General features: G+C 41.8%; 1 protein-coding gene across 8 annotated transcripts in view; it reads right to left on the bottom strand.

Moving 5' to 3' along the window:
* Positions 1 to 1983: 1983 nt before the first annotated feature.
* Positions 1984 to 20103, bottom strand: part of MARK1 (microtubule affinity regulating kinase 1) — a 72363-nt gene continuing 54243 nt past the window's right edge. For 2 of the 8 annotated variants that reach the window (XM_028724601.2, XM_028724606.2), the window contains 7 exons: positions 18618 to 18792; positions 16924 to 17117; positions 15003 to 15103; positions 13355 to 13516; positions 11654 to 11908; positions 8475 to 8519; positions 1984 to 4104 (listed from right to left, as the gene is read on the bottom strand). In XM_028724601.2, coding sequence (XP_028580434.2) covers positions 3750 to 4104; positions 8475 to 8519; positions 11654 to 11908; positions 13355 to 13516; positions 15003 to 15103; positions 16924 to 17117; positions 18618 to 18792 — 1287 coding nt within the window. In that variant the 3' untranslated portion in view covers positions 1984 to 3749. The remainder of the gene's footprint in view (positions 4105 to 8474; positions 8520 to 11653; positions 11909 to 13354; positions 13517 to 15002; positions 15104 to 16923; positions 17118 to 18617; positions 18793 to 20103) is intronic. The other 6 variants (XM_077925603.1, XM_028724602.2, XM_028724603.2 and 3 more) reach the window with 6 other exon arrangements.

Below are 20103 nucleotides of genomic sequence, written 5' to 3'. Positions count from 1 at the left end.
CTCTCCATTTTCCCTGTGTCAAATTTCAGGCTGCAGATTTGTCTGGGCAAAGGCCTGTCTTCTACTCTGCAAAACGCCATGTGTCCTGATGGTTGCAATAAATATTTACTTGCTACCATCTTTATATTCTTAACAATCACAATTTACTAATCGCCTTCTACAAAATCATCTCAAGGCAATAAAAACAGCAAAGAAAAGTTACAAACACACACACACACAAAACAGATGATACATGTAAAACAAAACACTACAGAATATACACTTGTAGCAGAGACCCATTTATTCAGCTAAGAAAGCCCATCAGAAGAAAAATATCTTCATTTAGTCCCTGGAAAGCACAGATAGTGGGTACCTGTCATATCTTGACAGGAATGCTATTCCACAGAATGGGGCAGCGACAATGAAAGTCTTTTTCCGAGTTATTGTGGAGCGGGCTTCTGAGATCATCGGAATTTGCATCAGAAAATCTCCCACAAACTGCAATGATCTACAAGGTATATAAGGGCTAAGGCGGTTTCTCAAGTAGCTAATTAACTTATACTTTAGTACAAACACCTTGGACTTGGCCGAGTAGCAGATTGTTAGCCACACACCAGGTGCAGCCTCTGAATCAAGCCCAAAGGTAGTCCTCACAATGCAGTAATCCAACCTTGAGCTCACCTATGCATGGGCAATTGTGGTCAATCTGTCACCATCCATGAATGACCACAACTTGCCTATGAACCAACTTTAGTGTGTAAGCTTTGATGTAAAAGCAGAGTATGCTTACAATTCTTGTTACTTTAGAGGAAAACTGGAAATGTAAATTGGACTGAATAAAAAACTTTTAGGGGAAAATTCTCAACCATTTATGGCGAACTCCTTCTAAGCCACAGGGTGCCCTTAGTTCAGGAATCTCAGGCCTATGTGACCTTCTTGACACTCCACAGCCACACTCCTCAGCTGCCCTACTTGACACCTCAAGTGTTTTTTTGCCAGTCTGGAATGTGCCCTTGAACTCTGGGATGATGCTTCTTGTTTGCCTAGACTGATAGAGAGGGGTGCATGAGTGTGTGTAGAACATTTGTTACTTTGCCCACTATTGCCTCTTGTCTCACCCACCACTGCCATGTGGCCCCCAAATAGTTGCCCAGGAGGGAATGTGGCCCTCAAGCTTAAAATGCTTCCCAGTTCCTGCTCTAGACCCTTTGTTGTTGTTGTTTAGTTGTTCAGTCGTGTCCGACTCTTCATGACTCCATGGACCAGAGCACACCAGGCACTCCTGTCTTCCACGGCCTCCTGCAGTTTGGTCAAACTCATGCTGGTAGCTTTGAGAACCCTGTCCAACCATCTCGTCCTCTGTCGTCCCCTTGTCCTTGTGCCCTCCATCTTTCCCAACATCAGAGTCTTTTCCGGGGAGCTCTAGACCCTAGCCCAGCCCTATTTCACAGTCGCCGTGCTGATAAAATGGAATCATGTAGGCTACCCTAAACCCTTTGGCGGAAGATGCACATAATAAAAATTCTTTGGCAAGGCTGACATTAAATGGTATGGCTAAACTGCTTGTGAGTGATTAAGATAATTTGTTTAGTGTCTTGAGAATTCATCAATTTTACTTGATTTTTAGATGATTAAAATGTTTACATTCTTAAGTTTCATAACCTATCCAGAGCCTTAGGAATTGGGCATACTAAGGAAAATCTCAACAACAACAAAACAGTCCCAACTTCATATCTGGGATGAATTCACACTAGGACCTGGGGTCTTCTAAAACTGAACCATGCCCCCTCAAAAACAAGAAACAAGGCCAAGGTTGGGGAGCGGAGGCACTTGGGTTGGTTTTAAGAAACTATTTGGAAATAAAAGAAACACACATATCTAAAAGATTTCATAAACCTGCAAACCACCAACTCACCACCACCTCCCCTTGCAACCCTTCCTCAATGGAGCCTCAAACCATCCAACCGGCACAATTAGCGACAAAGAGCAAAAGACAAGGGAAGGTAGTATGAGAACCGTTCAAGTAAGTTTTTAATAGAGTGCACCAGTGAATGTGAATTAGGATGACTTGCATCAAAAAAATTATTATTATTATTATTATTATTTTAAAAAGGAACACCAGATAAAAAGGGGTACAGTTCTTTCTCGCCAAAACACCATCCTTTTTTCTTCTTCTAAGGCAACAATACACGTTCATTTCAGAACAGAACTGTTACAGGAGAGCTACATCACAGTACAGTACAGCATGTCAAGTCCATCTGTCAGAAATCCATTCTCAAATGGCACATTTAGCTACACTTACAGCCTTCTAACTTCGGGTTACAGAGTTTACCACAGCTTCTTTTTTTCATTTTTGTTTTTTAAATAAAGTGACAATTTTGAATGACTTTTCTAATCTTTACAGGGGTGTGCGGATGGGGCCCGTATGTTGAAATTACAGTAATTACGACATTAAATAACATTGCACAACCAACCGCTATGATTAATTCAGTACAAAATAACAAATATTAAAATGTACCAAGTACTAGTGGTTTTACATAGTTTATATATCACCAATTATGAAGGAGTTTTCTTTACTTCCATAGTCAAATGCCTACTCACAGCTGCACATTACAGGCATAATGATGTGGAATAAATACAAGAAAGTGGGCAAAATATTAGAAACACAAACAAGATATATGAGAACAAAATTTGTACAATCATGTAAGTAATAATCTATTGTTATAAACCATGTTTGCTCAGCTGTAAAGTATATGAAACTGCACGTACTGGAGCGTGGGGTGGGGAATATTCCAAAAACCAGTTAATTCCTGAGGTGTCATTTATTAGCTCTTACAATTGGGCAACATTTCAGAATACCTTGTGCTATGAAACAATGTATTTTCATAAAGTGGGATTTGTGAAGGCAGAGAACAATAGTATTTCACTCCATGATGAATGAATATGAACTGAACTTCTATTCTGTTGCTACATTTGACCATATGTCACAAGAGCAATAGTTCAGTCTTCCCAAAAACTTTAAAAAAAAAAATGTTATCAAGACATGATTTCTGTTCCCCAACAAGTTTCAAGGGGCCAGAGGCCAACATACTCAGAACCCCCTTTTCCTCACTGTAAGTGCCAACACTGTAAACATGGTTGCATTTTTATTTTTTATTCTGCCAAATAAACACTGTTCTATAAAGGAGGCTAAGAGTGAAAGGGAAGCAGGAAAAATCTTGTATACAACAAAAGCCAATCTGTCCGTGACTAATTCAATTTTTATATGCAATTTGTTTTAAAGTAACTAAAATTGTTCATGCTACAGTTGTGAAAACATTTTTTTTTGTGCATTTCTACTATGGACGTAGTTTTTAAAAAACGCATGGTAAGAGGTAAGAATTATAAAAACCACAAAAAATGTAAATAATGACCAGGAAGAACTTCTTAACTCAAAGCAAACACACTTCTGTGCTGATATCTAGACAACTATACAAGATCTGCATTTAAGCCTTCTTTTTTTATTATACAACTCTATGAACATAAAATGAACAAAATGCTCTATATACTTACCTGTACATGTGAACATAACTTCTTCAGCTACAGTTTTTTTTCCTTTTAATATAGGTCATACTGAATTTAATTTTACAATTCAGAATAACTATGTATAACCTTATTGCAATGGGGCAATTTCTACATGGGGAGTTTCACAAGCCAATCATGTTAGGCATAACCAGTACATTCAGAATGTAAGCTAGACTCTTCCCTGATCCCAGAAACGTTGTTGCTCTTTACAGCTTAAGCTCATTCGCTATTTTGGATGCAATGTTTTTAAAGGCAATAGAAGTCCCGGATATTCGCTTGAAGCGGACTCCATTGAGTGACAGGCGTGGCAATTTACAAACTTCCATCTCCCACTGGACGAGGCTGTCTTGTCGTGCATCGCCATGGACACAGAAGAGAAGGAACCTCTCTTTTTGTTCATAGTCACAATTGTTAGCGTCTAACACTTTTCGAATCTCTCTCATCATATCATTTGGGTCCATGGAGCTTGTGGTCTTCATGCTCCACGTGAACCTCAAAGACCGTGGCTTAGAATCTTTACCATCTTCTTTTTCTCTGTCTTTTGGTTCTCCAGAAGTGCTCCTGAAAAGGGAAACATCATTTATATGCCAATGACAAATTAGGGAATTACACTTAAGCACCAGACAATTTAAAAATGCTCTTGATCAAAATTATCCTTGCTTAGTAGAGCAAGAAAAAGAGGTTTCTCAACTATCAACTTGGTTAGGCTCTCTTTAGGTCTCATCTTTAGGGAGATCACCGAAACATTGAAAGGCCACACAAAACAGAAGGCAAGGAATGCTGACAAAAGCAGGGAAGAAAGGAAGCCACCTTTCATTCATTAGTAATTAAAAAATGTTACCCTCCTTTACAATAACAGCTTATTTTGCAAATTTAAAGTTGGAAGTTGAGAAAGTAAGGGAAATAATTTTGGGTGATTCTTGCCTAGAATGCCTCCTCCAAGCAATAATATATCAACCTACAGAATTAATAATATGAGCATCTCTTAAACAACTGGGCTGCTTCCTTCTACAGTGGTGCCTCGCAAGACGAAATTAATTCGTTCCGCAAGTTTTTTCTTCTTGAGAGTTTTTCGTCTTGCGATGCACAGTTTCCCATAGGAATGCATTGAAAATCAATTAATGCGTTCCTATGGAAACCGACTTCAGACCAGGTCCGGGGACAGTCTGTCCCCCGACCTCTTCTGAAGGCTGGGGGGGGGGGGCAAGGGATTTTCTTCCCACCCCCAGCATTTTAAAAAACCCCGGGACAGCGGAGGGCTTCTCCGCTGTCCAGGGCGATCTTAAAATGCTGGCGGGCGGCATTTTAAAATCGCCCCGGGACAGCGGAGGACTTCTCCGCTGTCCGGGGCGATTTAAAAGCCCTCCGGGACAGGCAGGCGGGGGGACAAAGACTTTCGCCCCCCGCCCGCCTTCAGAAGAGGTCCAGGACCTCTTCTGAAGGCAGGCGGGGGGCGAAAGTCTTTGCTCCCCCCCCCGCCTGCCTTCAAAACCCCTCCTGCCTGCCTTCCCGGGAGAGCGGAGAAACGCAGCGCTGCGTTTCTCCGCTCTCCCGGGAAGGCAGGCGGGGGGGGGGGAGCAAAGACTTTCGCCCCCCGCCCGCCTTCAGAAGAGGTCCTGGACCTCTTCTGAAGGCGGGCGGGGGGCGAAAGTCTTTGCTCCCCCCCCGCCTGCCTTCAAAAGCCCTCCTGGGACAGCGGAGAAATGCGCTGCGTTTCTCCGCTCTCCCGGGAAGGCAGGCAGGGGGGAACAAAGACTTTTGCCCCCCGCCCGCCTTCAGAAGAGGTCCTGGACCTCTTCTGAAGGCGGGATTGGGGCGAAAGTCTTTGCTCCCCCTGCCTGCCTTCAAAAGCCATCCGGGACAGCGGAGAATCGCGCTGCCTGGGGCGATTTTAAACCCGCTGTCCCGGGTTTTTTTAAATGCTGCTGGGCGGCAGCGCTGCCGCCCGGCAGCATTTTAAAATCGCCCCGGACAGCGGAGAAGTCCCCCGCTGTCCCGGGGTTTTTTAAAAACCTCTCCACCCCCCCGCCAGGCTTCGGAAGGCTGCTCCGAAGCCTGGCAGCGGGAGGAGGTCCGAGGACAGTGGGGAAGACGCGCTGTGCTTTTCCCCCGCTGTCCCGGAGATTTCCCTATGGGCTTTCGTCTTGCGAAGGAAGCCCATAGGGAAATTCGTTTTGCGAAGCGCCTCCAAAACGGAAAACCCTTTCGTCTAGCGGGTTTTCCGTCTTGCGAGGCGTTCGTCTTGCGGGGCACCACTGTACTGTCAAATTTTATAAATAATTATAACTAGTTTATCTTTAAAAGTTGGCACTTAAGGGACACAAATTCATAAAGAATGTTTCCTCTCCATTCAACCCCTAAGATGCACAATGATAGGATGGCAGTGGCAGAAATGTCATATGCAGCATGGCTCTCCGTCATATCTGCCATTACCTTCTGTGCAATACAGAACATTTATGAACTCAAACCAATCATTGACAGGGAATACACTGCTTCCTATTATAAAGTATTTCATAATGTTTTGGCAGCATCTTCCGCAAATTGTTTTGTGATGTAATGGGGAAGAAAACAATTGGGCAGTTCTATCATATGCATGTTTACTAAGTACTAAGGTCAACTGAGTTCAACAGGACTGACTCCCAAATAAGAGTGCACAGAATAGCAGCCCTAGCAAAGTATGTTTTTTATTATTATTATTATTATTATTATTATTATTATTATTATTATTATTATTATTTCAGATAAAACTTCATCACACACTGTCTGCCTTCAAGGGTCCCAGGCTTGCTGAGAATTAGACATCATTTAGTATCTTAAAGTCCTATGATATTTCCAACATCACATGAGGAAATAAGCTGTGGAGCAAGGAGCAGTGCAGTGGCTTCAGCCTATCAACTGGAATGTGACAGGAGAATGGAAATATTTGATCACCGCAAAATGTACTGCTTATACACAATACATCATGTTTACGTGGTCCATAGTTAGTTACCCTCTGCAGAGCTTCTAAGTCCACTGGCCACCCTACATCTGAAAAGTCACTCCCTAACCAGAAGCATTTCAGGGAAGGATATTTGGCTAGGAGCTGCCGTAAGAAGAAAAATCAGAAACAAATTCCAATCCTGGTGTGCATTCCAGAAGCATTATGTAGCCTGCAATGCATGACTAAAGGGCAGCAAAATGATCAACCATTGGAACTTAACTTTAGTTTTCCATCAAGTAGATTTTTCAGCATCTAAGATGTTAGGAACTTTCTTGCCTGTGATAGTGGGTGGTGGTGGTGCACACACATGAATGTGTGTGCTCACACACATACGCCCTGGGGACTAGGCAATGCTATTTTAATCTTTAACACCTGCAAAAGTTAAGCAGGATGACACACTCCTTTTCATTCAGAGCCCACAATTTCACCCGCAAGTGGAAAATGTGACTGCTGGCGAGCACTAACATCCCGAGCAGCACTTTCAACAACGATACATACATGTGCATAATGAAAATGTAATGTGGTCTTCCAGTAACAACATCTTTTAGGGAAGCTTACTACAAAGGTTAATAGGATGGAGGGATCAGTTACTAAAAGTATAGAAATGAGGGTTCATGGTCTTTCCAGCATATAATACTGGGAAGAATATGGACCACGACATCTCAAAGGAGTGGTCAGCAAAAGGAGATTTACGTATTCAATGTATAAAATGCCAATTGAATACTAGGCAAAATAGCATTCATGTAGATCATCCCTTCCTGATATGTAAACCACTTTCAAGAGGAAACCACCCCCCACTAAGTTTGCTCAGATTGTTAAAGAGAAGCTTCACACACAAGCTCTGTGCTGAGGAGCAAGCTTTGGGTTTGCATGCCAGGCAGCACATTGCCCATGGAAAAAAAGCCAACACACACAAACATTCCTAGGATACACCCCTTGTTGTGAAGCAGATGAATGGGGGCAACTTACTTATGACTCTCGGTGTTTGTGTGTAGTGTCCTTGGTTCAAACTAAGCAGCCTGCAAGCAGGATTCGAGTAAGGCATCAGTCCAAGGCTAACTCCCACATCTCCAGAGTGTGTTATATAGCAATCTTTAAAAATAACATCCTTCTGTTTTTGTTTTATATATACCATGAGTGGGCAAGCTTTATCAGCCCAAAGGCTACATTCCCTTCTGAGCAACCTTCCAAGGGCCACACGACAGTCGCGAGCAGGGCCAGAGGCCAAAGTGGGCAGCGATAGGAAAGTAAATTTCACTTTTTGTAAAGTAGGCTAAGTTCCTGCCCCTCTATCCTCCCATCTAGGGAAGCAAGAGTTGTCATCAGAGTTCAAGGAATTCGAGGACACACTGCAGCCAAGCAAACACACTCAAAAAGAGTGTGAAGCAGGGCCAGGAGGAGGTGTAGCCTGGGGAGAGTTTAGAGGGGCAAATAATTAGTTATTGAGGGCTGCATTCAGTCCCTGGGCCTGAGGTTCTCTGGTGCATATACTCTTATTAACCCCAAAGGATTTGCCAGCACGTTTTTTTATTTTAGTATTTGTAAAAAGCAGAGGCGTATGACAGAAGTGCATATTAGGGAGTTGGCAAAGTTCTCAGAATGGCAATGTAGGATTTTACTACGCAATGAAAGATAATGCTTGAATATACATAGTTGTGGGTTTTTTTAAGCTGTGACCTTGCAAACATTTAGAAGGGAGCGGTTTCCCAAAGTGGACTTGCTGAAGTCTAAGAACTTGCAGAATCATAGCTTTTTTTTGTGTTTTTTAAAAAAAAGTTATTTAAACTTAATAGTATAGTATTTAAAAGAGAAATGGGGAATTTAACTCATACATAGTATTTTTTAAAAGACAAGTTATTTAGAGACTCCTCTAGTTTAAAGGCTTTCAGAGAATCATAAAGCTTTGAACACAAAGGGACCTAGCAGCGAAGTATTAATCGTGGCTTCTCACCTTGAGGTGTCAGTTCTGCCACTGGCTTCGCCTTCACTTGGATCCCTCAAAACAAAGTTAAGGTCAAGATTTTAATAAATGGTTAAAAAAAATATGAGTCAAGAAAACCGGTTATCCAGAACAAAGTTAAAATTACTTTTGAGCAAATAGCACGAAACCATCATTTACTAGTATTTTTTTAAAATGGTGTTTTTCCAAAGCTGCAGTTTACTTTCTCCCTATGAAACTTCAGTTTATTTTGACCCTGGCTGGGTAACTTCAGATTGCCCCTCCCCTCCCCCCTTACACCGTGAGCTTAAAATAGCCACGCTCAAAAGCCAGAAGCCATACGGCGAGTATGCTCCATTCTTTCCTTTCCCCACCCGACTGTGTATTAATGGCGAGAGACCACCACTGCAGTCAGCAAGGAACTTATCCAGACAGGGGTTCTTACTCACGAAGATGCCTCAAACAGTTCGCTATTAGCATTTAGCCGTGTGCTTTGCCATGCCCTTAAGTCATAACACAGCAGCACATTTGCCAATTGTGTTAGTTATTTGCAAATTAAGGCCTATTGGATACCACCTAAAAAACATACTAAAATTTTCTACCTCCCAACTTTAACAGCTCTTATTTAAGGGCTCAAAGACACCACTTCTTGCAACATCTGCAGAGTGTTGTATAGCCCGTCCCACACAATAGTCCATCGTAATATTTAAAATGAAATCAAATATACAAGTATATCAGACCTGTGTAGCATGTGACCCACCTAACCAATATGCAGCCCATCTGCTATGTACTAGGCCACCAACAACAGGTGAGGTCTCTACCCTTTTCACAATGGATCAGCATGCTTATCTATGAGACAATTTGAATTTAGACTTTACAAAACCCCATGAGCTTTCACACCATTCTCCTCCCCACTGCAAAGTCAACAGGCCTATGGGAAAACTGCACATCCCACAGGCTATTTGCGCTTGGCTCACTGTATACCAGCTTGCCAGGCTCCCTTCTGCTTGCTGCTGCTGGCCAGCACAGGCAACAGCCAGTTTATTTTTATTTTTATTTTATTTTTTTGGCAACAGCCAGTTTAAGTAGAGTGCAAGGAAGACAGTTCTTCTCCAGCGCCGCTTAAAATCCAAGCTGGCGAAGAACTAGCATATGTGCATCATAATTCTCACCTTGAATTCGACAGGACCATTCTGAATCAGTAAACCCTGTATTTCTAAGTCAGAAAATAGAAGTCTTGGCACATCATTTTTGACAGCTATCATCTTTTGCAATCCCAGGCAGGCACTAAAAAGAGGGTTTTTTCATGCTTCTTGTGGGCTGCTTTCAGCTTGGTGGGTCACAAATTGTGCAGGGCTGATCTACACAGAACATTCCATAAACTCACCAGAACACTTTGAGAACAAGCAGCAAATAATTCTTTCTAAGGTATCAATCATATGCTAGATAAAATAGGCTTTATAACAGTATTTTTTTAAAAAAGTACTTCTGATTCCAGCACATATTTGTACACTACTGAACACTTTAAGTTGTAAGTGAAATGTATTTCTAAATATATTCAATTAAAAAGAGACAATATTAATGCAAGCTGTGAACATAACTTAAAATTAGATGTAGCTGTTAAAGAACACAAAGATGACATGACTTTTTCCAAGTATCTGCACATGTGGCGCCACAATGTGTGAAATCTGATGAGTTGTCAAGTGAGTTCTCTATTTAACAGAATCATGGAAAGAATTTCAGAACTGGAAACTGCCTTATTATCAAATGCCACTGATAAGGTTCACAGGGCAACAAAGTGACTAGCAAAACTCCTAATGATTTTAGTGAACCTCACCATTACCATACAAAATTTTAAAGGAAGTTACAGGGCTCTGGATTCAGAAAATGCCATTTCAAAATGACAATTACACTTAAGATGCTAGCTAATTAAGTTTTAAGTTAACATTACGGGGCCCAATGTGTTTTTGGATTATAATATCAATAAATGTTTAACTGTTAAACTAGAGTCCTTTTGAAATCAGTAATATCTTTAGTTCTAACAGCAGATGGATATTGTCAAAACAAACAGTGTTGAATGGGTCAAGATGAATGGGGAAATTAGTTTTTTTAAATAAATAAATAAATAAATACTTGGGGCTGCTCCAAGCAATATGAATTTCCTACACCCTTTCCCTGTAGGAAATTGTCCCATTAAAGAGAGAGCACATGTGTATTTTGCTACGTTTGTGCATAGGGAGAAATCCAGAATTGCAGCATGTTCTCAGAATTCGGTCACCGCCTGTCATGAAGGATATTGCAGAGTTGCAAAAGGTTCAGAAAAAGGCAATCAAAATTATGACGAGGCTGTAAAACATCCCAAGAGAAGGGTTGCAACTTTTGCAACTTTCTAGTTTAGAAAAGAAGTTGAGTGAGGCGGGACATGATAGATAGGGAGAGGGTCCCCCCCCCCCCTTATAATACTGCAACCCAGAGTCAGTCAATGTAGCGGAATGTCGGAAGACCCAGGAGAGACAAAAGAAAGCACGTCCTCACATAGTACATAAGCAAGCACAGGAGTTTGCAAGTTGAAGATGAAGTAAACGGCCATCAACTTGGACAGCTTTAAAAGGGAATTAGACAGATTTGTGGAGGAAAAAGCTATCAATAGCCACTAGTCATGAGAGCATTAGAGGTGGTATGTTTCTAAATACTAGTTGTGAGGGAACCCAAATGGAGAGTGTGCTGCTTGTGGGCTGTGAGACTAGGTAGGTCTTTGGTCTGGTCAAACAGGGCTCTTCTTATGTTAAAGTGTCCACATGCCAAAAATGATGCTCACTGCACATGATGGTGCACATACCATTTTTTCCCACACAAGTGAAAACCCACGTATGACATTAGTGACATTAGAACCAGCCTTTAAGTGCTAGGATGCCTGTCAACATTTTCAGGGACACTAGCCAAAGTTTTTCATACCTATTGGATTTGAACAGTACAATTTATTCAGTAAGTTTTTGATTTCTTTAAAAAACGACATGAATACAGAAAGCTGTCACCACTACTGTATCCTGTCATCTGATTTTACAACGGCTTAAATGAGGGGGTTCCAAGCAGTTGCTCATCCAGGCGCTTACAAGGCTTGCTTCTAACAATGTAACGTCCCATTGCACCTTCCATGTTACCTGGAAATGGAAATGACGGAGGGTACTAACCTGCGGACAAATTTGGAAGTTATTTTGCTTATAATGCCAGTTGACGTCCCCCTTCTATTTTGAGCAAACGTGCCTGTTTCGTGTGACGGTGAGGCAGGTGGCCCGTTGTAAGTGGCGTTGCGCCGCTCCCGTAGCTGCTCACCATGGAAAGTGCTTCGGCTCGAACTCCCTCGAGGAAAACGGGTTCGGTCTGGAGTGCTAGTACTAATACTGTGAGCGGATGGGGAAGCAGCAGGTGCCCTTTGAGTTGCACTGCTGGAAAGCCACGGAAATAGAAAGAGCCAAGTCATGAGAAACCTTCAATATGACTAGCACATCTCAACATGCACTATCTTGGGATAACATGAGCCGTACGTTTTTATGTACAAAAAGTCTCTAAAGAGACGAAGAACAGTGGAATATTTTAATTCAAAATAAGTTTGTAGAAAGAGTAAAAGCTTGGGAAAGAGAAAATGCATCTTCTGCAACAGATACATCAGGTCTTGAGGCTATTTCAGAGGTTACATGGGATTTTTCATTCCAATGGGAAGAGCCCAAATGGAAGAAGAAGAAAAAGCAAGAAGGAGAAAAGGGTTTAGTGGTATTTGATATTTGTGAGTAAATTTTTTGTCATGATAAAGTGGTGCACTTAAATACACACACACACACACACACACACACACACACACACACACGTGTTGGTTTTATATGCATGAGATGGATAGGATTTGGGGCTAGAACTAGAAAAAACAATTCCTACCTCCAAAGTCTTATTTAGTGGTTACAGCAGGCTTCCTCAAACTCGGCCCTCCAAATGTATTTGGCCTACAACTCCCATGATCCCTAGCTAGCAGGACCAGTGGTCAGGGATGGTAGGAATTGTAGTCTCAAAACATCTGGAGGGCCGCGTTTGAGGAAGCCTGGGTTAGAGCTTAGACAAAGACTTGGGAGACCCAAGTTCAAGTTCCCACTCAGCCTTTAAGAGGATCTAGGGCCAGTCACTATCTCATAGCCTGATCTATCTCAAGGGACTGTTGGAAGGATAAAATGCGGAAAGAACTCAATGTATTACTGTTGTCCTAAAACTGGGGGTGGGGGACTCCTGAGCTCCTTGCAGAAAGGATGAGGCAAAATGTAACAAGCACCTCTTTCTTTCTCCTACCCATTCCTTAGCTTCTTGTTTCTCAAGGGCTCCTTTGCATCCTTACTTCAGCTGCCTTGCCTCTGACTTCCTGCTTCTTCACTTACCTGCCTCACAGGGCCATTTTCCAGTCTGATTTTAGAAAGTTACTCCTGTCTCTTGGGCAACTATGAACCATCAACCCCAGACAAACTGTCGACTTGCCCTTCACTCACACCGACAGCCAACATCCTGCCTTCCAGATGTTGTAGGCTACAACTCATATCAACCTAAGTCAGTCATGATCATTTCTCAAGGAACATGAGTAGCAGTCCACACAGCATGGGGAGGGCACAATGCTGGCTTTTGGTGAGCTAGAACAATCATAGTTTCATTCACCAAAGCAGTTAGAATGTTTGTGAATATTCCAACACCATCACGTAAACTCAACTGATTGATGCTAAAGGCTTCAGTATCACAATATACAGTAGACTGGCAGAGCCTAGCAGTGCTGATGTTGTGCCTAAATACCTATGTTATGCACATTTGTAGAACATCTGACCATGCAAAGTACCACACAAATGCTACATATTGAAAAATACCTTGGTCGATAAGCTTCAGTGCCATCTTTGATAGTTGGGAGTGTAACTTTTATAGGGTGGCCAGAGGCAGACATGGACTTCTGGTGTCGAGGTCGTGCTGATATTGCCGAAGAGACAGCGGAGCCAGTAGAGGAGGTACTGCTTGCAGACATTTCTGTTAGGCTTTCATCATAAAAACGAAAGCAGGAAAAGGAATATCTTAAGATAAAATGTTCTAGTAAATTAGTTGCATGTGGAACCTTTGAACTACTGTTGGATCCTTAAGAAAAAACTGATTTAGCCAAGACATGGTCAACAACAGCTTCTACTGAAAAATGTCTTAAGATTGCTTTTCTTTGGCCCATTCAGGTAATAAACATACACTTTTAGGATTCCTAACCCAAATTAAAACATATGAAAGGAACTTGCTCACTGGTGTGACCCTTTCTGTACTTGCTGGGAACAAATGCAGAAAGAAAATAGAAATTAGTAGTATTTATAGATATTCAAGGGAAAATAGGTGGAAGCAAAAGAATTTTGAACTTTTGGCCACTCATCAAAACAGCACAGAATGCCTCAATAAAAAGTAATTAATCTCTCACCAAGTCCTATCAATTTGCATAAATAAAGAAAAGCAAATGCAACTGGCTTTCCTGATCAACCACAGTAAATGTTTTGTACTCATCTGCACAGCTACTCTTGATGAATTATCTCTACCATTGTATCCGATTAAAAGGCTACTGGCAGCACTTTAAATGAATCCTCTAGTAATTTCAAAGTGCAGAGAGAAGAACAAGCCACAGCATGTATTTCAATACAAATAGAATCAACTCGGGAAGAGCACAGAAAGCAACTATTTAACAAGAGGGACAATACGGGCAAATGGAATTAAATAATTTCAGTATTCAATAATTTTTTTCTTTGCTGCTTCCCAGCATCTCCTTCATGATACCAAGGTAGAGATTTTTAGGTATGTGCAAAATTAACAAGTCTAAAAACCTCAGAAACAGTTTTTCCTGAGTTCCGTGCGATTGCCATAAAACTTAGGGATCAAGCTGTGCCATCATAATGATTAAGGTTTTAAATGATAATTTTAGGTTATATGTTAGTGACTAAGCTTTAATTTATATATTTTTAAACTGTTGCTATATCTGCATTGTCCCTGTTATACCTAATTGCAAATTCAAATGTATCCCTATTGTGCTTTATGACTTCCTTGATATTGTACGTGAGCTGGAACTGGTCTGTGACCGAAATAATAAAATTCATTCAGTTTTGCCTGAGGCAGGAGAAAGGGGCACAATGACAGCTGACACTCAGGGAAGAATGAAACAGGCTACAACTCTACTGAATTTTGCTTGACATCTTATCATTCTGGCCAATCCAGGGCAGGGATCAGAACACAGCAGCCTAAAGAAGATAGATGCCTGCCCAAGCCTAAACATACCCAACTTTTCTGGAGACATTTAATAGCAGAAGACTGTTATAGGCTGGTCAGCGATACCCTAAACTCTGGGGGCTTCCTTTTCCCTCTCTAGTTGCAAGACCTGCTTAGGCTGAGTTTCTGTTTCCAAGGCTTGCTAAACTATGTTGAACGTGTACATGAAATGTTCCTTTAAGTACCAGAGCAACATGAAATCTTAATTTCCACATGAAACAGGTTCAGTACCTGTTGTCTTTCCCATTCTGAATGGCAGAATAGCGATCTGTAGAGCGTTCACAGACATAGGTATTTCTTCGTGTCATGCCAGTCCCAGAAAACACATTATTCTAGAAAAGACAGGGAAATACAATTATTATTAAAAATACATGGCAGAGTAAGAATGCCTAAATATACAGCACATTAGCGTATGTATACATTCTTCGATGCATTTGGGCATCCCATGTTATTTAGCCATGCATTTTCTAATTTACGTTGACTGGTAAAAATGTTGCTCTATTTTCTGTTCTAATAGACAGGCCAAAAGACACAATATAAAAACACAGAATATTCTGATGTGCCACAATTTTAGCAAACAACAGACTAGAGACACAATCCATTTTTCTGAAGAAGAAAACATAGCAGCTGTCGCACACAGATGAGCCCTGAAATTGCTATTCTACTGCCCCGTTAATTCAAAAACAGTTTGAAGATTTGTTAAAACAGCATTTTAAATGAGAAACAGTACTTCCCGCCACCTTCAACAGCTCTCTCGGGGTGGGGGTGGGGGCAGGTGTAGAGACAAAACAAGAAAGTATAAGCAGCCCAGATCTCCTCCTTTTAAAACGGTCTTGTGCAAAATCCTCAAAGTGCATTTTCAGTTCATGGGAATCTGGAGAGCATGTTGGTGCTTTTGAGCCAGTATTGCCTTCTAAAAATAATCAAGGTGCACTTTGAACTGTGACCTTAAGCCACAAAGCACAAACCTGGTCCATGAACTTAGATCAGGCATAGGCAAACTCGGCCCTCCAGATGTTTTGTGACTACAACTCCCATCACCCCTGACCACTGGTCCTGCTAGCTAGGGATCATGGGAGTTGTAGTCCCAAAACATCTCGAGGGCCGAGTTTGCCTATGCCTGACTTATATAAACAGATGGGCAAGTGTGAAAGCGGAAGCACTTCTACCATGCCTACAATGTAGCGTGCAGTGTGACTTTTTGCACAGACAACTTGCACAATTCTCTCCGGCATTTAAAAAGGGGGGGGGGAGGAAGCTGTGCATCATCTATGCATACAACTGCATCGCACAATGCACTGTAACTGTGGTGGTAGCAAGAACCATTCTTGTTTTCTCACCTCTACTATAAAGAGGCTGCTTAACAGAGTGTATGACCTATGGCATTGTTTCTGTTCTCATCCATCCTGTTTCCCTCACCGTAGAGAATGATGCACAAGAGCAATATCATCTAGTGATACTGAGTCCAGCGTATGTGAGCAAGGCCAAGAGAAGAGAGCTCTGTTTACAGACTCAAATGCTTAGGTATTATTTGAGAAGAACAGGTTTTCAAGCACTGGGAACTTCTAGAGCCGAACTAGCAGCTACAATGAATATAGTGTCCTGAAGGGAAATGCAAATTTGTATAGCCCCTGGCAAACAGCTTGTAGTATTATTTCCCAATTGCCTTGGATCAACTTTCCTCACAGGGAAGAACATCAATTTCGATAGTCAAACATTCACATATTAAACAGTTAAGCTGCTGTTTCATTATGTAAGTGGGTGGTTTTTTAAAAAAATGAAGAAGCAGGCCTGCAGTGGTGACAATGAGTTCAGAGAGTGAAGCAACCAGGGCAGTGAGAGGCAATGAGCACAGTGAAGGAACAACCCACAGGGCATTCCAGCTGAAAAATGCCAGGATGTAACATTACCTGCAAGTTCCTTCCTTCAGCAACCCAGGAGCCAATTGTCACACTCAACTATTCTCCCCCCACTCCTGTTTTTTAAAAAAGGTATTTAAATGCTGGACTGGATTTCTGAGCCCATTTCTATTAGTGTATGCCAGCATTTAATCCATTTGCAGAAGAGAATCATGTAGTTAATACAATAGCAACAATTGTTATCGTGGTACAGAAAACATTTGACCCCGTCAGTGAGCAAAGATCTTTCTTACACTTGGAATAGTAGTCGCTTTTTTCCTTTCAGGACCCACCAGTGGACTTGCGGCCATTTCACCTTTGGACCCCACTGTAGTGCTGCTCAGTTTACGTGACACATCTTTGTCCCATTCCTCTTTGTGTTCACTCTCCACACTGTTTGCCTGAGCTCTTTTTGAATACGAGACAGCGGGAGGAATCGATGGGCCAACTGTCAAACAAAGGTAACATCAATGAGATGGTGCTCTCTGTATCACCTTCAATCAGTCTGCGCTGGTACTAAAAATAACATCCAAGGAACTAATTCAAATAAGATGCTGGTGCCACTTTACGAACCTGAGATATTGTGCACAGAATATGCCTGAATACAAATGAGTCATCAGTGCCTTGATTGAATAATTCCACACACCTTTAAGCTTAATATTTACTATTTGTTCCCCGTTAATTTGCTAATATGCCATCCACATTGAAAACAATACAGAGGCATACTTTAAGGTTACTCAACTGGCTTCCATTCAGAAGCCTTCAATGATACAGCGGGCTGCCACCTCATTTGTGGATCCATAATACAATAATTTCTCAGTTACAGCCAACCAATTTCCCAGCGAAAGTGGAAGCATCACCATCAAATCCAGTTACAAAATCAAGAGTTTTGCATAACCAGCTAGCAATGAATGACATCACTTTCTAATCATATCTAATCCACTTTCAGAAATTGCTAAATTTTTTGCCACACAGTTTTCCTTGTGGCAAAGAGTTCCATAGCTCAGCCTTTCCTCAAACGAAAGACAGACATTTGCACCTTCACTCAGATTGCAAGGTGTTGCTGGTGCTGACACTGGCACTGGTGCAAACCAAAGGTTATGACATGGCTGGGAAGTCTTAGCTGCTAGATAAGGGTAAAGCAGAGGATGCCTGGATTCCATTGAAACATTTCTCCTTCCACTGGGCAGATGATTGGTGCTGTGGTACACTTCACTAAGGAATTCCTTCTAGCATCAGTCAGCTATGGAAGGTAAGTGAAGAGAGAAGGGGTTTCTGGCTGCTCCCAGTTCACCTGAGTGTGGTTTCTGGCTCCCTACATCATTCATGGTTCCCTATACTGGGACACTGTCTCCCTCCTTTAAAGCAAATCAGAATATTTTTTTGTCCAGTGTTGTTGAGACTGCAGTACCTAAGTCACAACCCAAAATATCAGAAGCAAATAGTCATCTCCATTACCGAAAAGCAACGTTCGACAAGCACAAAGGTTTAAGAGATTGTTTGCTTTCCATACAAAAAGCAGGAAAGCCTCAAGTTGCCCACAGGGAACCACTCTTCTGGGCTGTGGCCAATGGTTCGCAATTTTATTCAGGCATATGGCTGTTCTCTCTATGGAAATAAACCCATCCATATCTTCTAATTAACCTTTCTTGAAAAAATTACTGCACTGCAGATATCCAAGCTCACGTTTTAGATTCAAAGCAATGATGACAAATACAGAGCAGTTTCCATTATGCAAACAGTTAAAATAGCTACAGACACCAGAATAAATGCAAATGATAATTAACACATCTGTCAACTAACCCAAACTATATTTACCATGGAAGGATCACATGATAAAAGCACCATGGTGTGATATGAAGCAGCGCACAAGTAATGCATGAAGAGGTGGCACTGCTAAGCCCAGAAAACATGGCACACAGCTTAAAATTGTATTTTGCTACTTTACTTGGTTGAATGCCATCCCCACCATGTTCACTGAAGCGACGTTGCTTCTGATTGGCTGATATGCTCCGCTGGACCTTCAGGTGAGCAGGAGATTGCATAGAACTGTTGTTGAGGTCACTGCTGGGTCGAGATCTTTGACTCAGGTTACTGCTGGACAGGGACTCGCTCCCCTCAAACTACAAGGATAAGTGACAATTTAGAAAGCAAAGCCATTTGCATCTCTATTTTTGAGACAAGAGTTATTTCCAATGTCACAAAACTCAATACAACATTTGCTATCACAGGGATGCAGACTGGGCACTCTCTGTAGTCACCTTGGCACCATTCCCTTTTCCCCTTTTCCTTTTTTACACTGAAAAGCAAACCCAGAGCCTGCCATTAGCAGCAGGAATGCAGTTGGCAGAGAGGAAGAAGACACTTTCCTCATTATGGACAGAAGAATTTTAAGTGGGTAAATGCCAGAGAGGCAGCCTCTCCTTCCACTTTTTAAGGCATCCTCCTCCAAGGCTACTTTCTCGTAACAGAAGGAGGGGAAAAAGCATCAAGGGAAAGAAAGATGCAGCTACATTTCCTCAAACTACATGCTAATAGATGTAAGGATACACAATCACTTATCATGATTTTATGTTGTGAACCCCCCTGAAATCTACAGGTATAGGGCGGTATACAATTATTATTATTTTTAAAATAAAAATCCTATTTATGCATCATACAGGTATAACCAGTCCCAGTATTAACTGACATTTGTGAAAGATTTGACCCAGTTGACAATTGTTGCTGTAATTCACAGGTTGGCAATCTATGCCACCGTGGCAGGCCACACCCAAGTGTTTGGTGGAACCTCAAGCTCACTGTCGGAGATGGAGTGCAGGGGTGGGTGGGGAGAAAGCACAGATTGGAACAGGAAGACAAGTGACAAAACCAGCACCGCAGACAAATGCTGTCACTACCATCTTAATCATGCTCCCCACCTCAATTATTATTACTAACGTTTAGTAGGATTTATGAACCACTTAATCAAAGAATTCCAAAGCAAAACAATTATTTTGTTTTTGGATGGAATGGCTTTGCTGGTTTATTTGGTTTTATAATTAAGTCTTTGGCTCATTTTTATAGGCATACTGAATTGCTGCAAACATATAAATTAACTCAGCAAAATATACAAATGGATATACACAACTTGTTCATGTGTCTGTGTAGGCTTGTCAAAATGGAAATGTTTTTAGCTGGCGTCTGAAACAGCACAAGGAGGATGCCAGCCCAGAGCACTGGGGCTTCCACATTGGCCCTATCTTGGCATGCATACAGTGGGAGAGGGGCCAGTGTAAATAACACAGTGGAGTCAAGTTTGTCTGTGTGGCCCATGTCTTGGATCAACCTTGCTCTACCCAGTCCCTGCTGACCACTGCCACAGGCATGCAAGAATCAGTGGTGGGCCCTGCCTGGGCCCCCACACTTTTCTTAGTTCAGGTGACTTTCAACGTATG

The sequence above is a fragment of the Podarcis muralis genome, chromosome 3 (assembly GCF_964188315.1).
Source record: "Podarcis muralis chromosome 3, rPodMur119.hap1.1, whole genome shotgun sequence".
Taxonomy (NCBI): domain Eukaryota; kingdom Metazoa; phylum Chordata; class Lepidosauria; order Squamata; family Lacertidae; genus Podarcis; species Podarcis muralis.
This window is presented reverse-complemented; position numbering and strand designations above follow the sequence as displayed.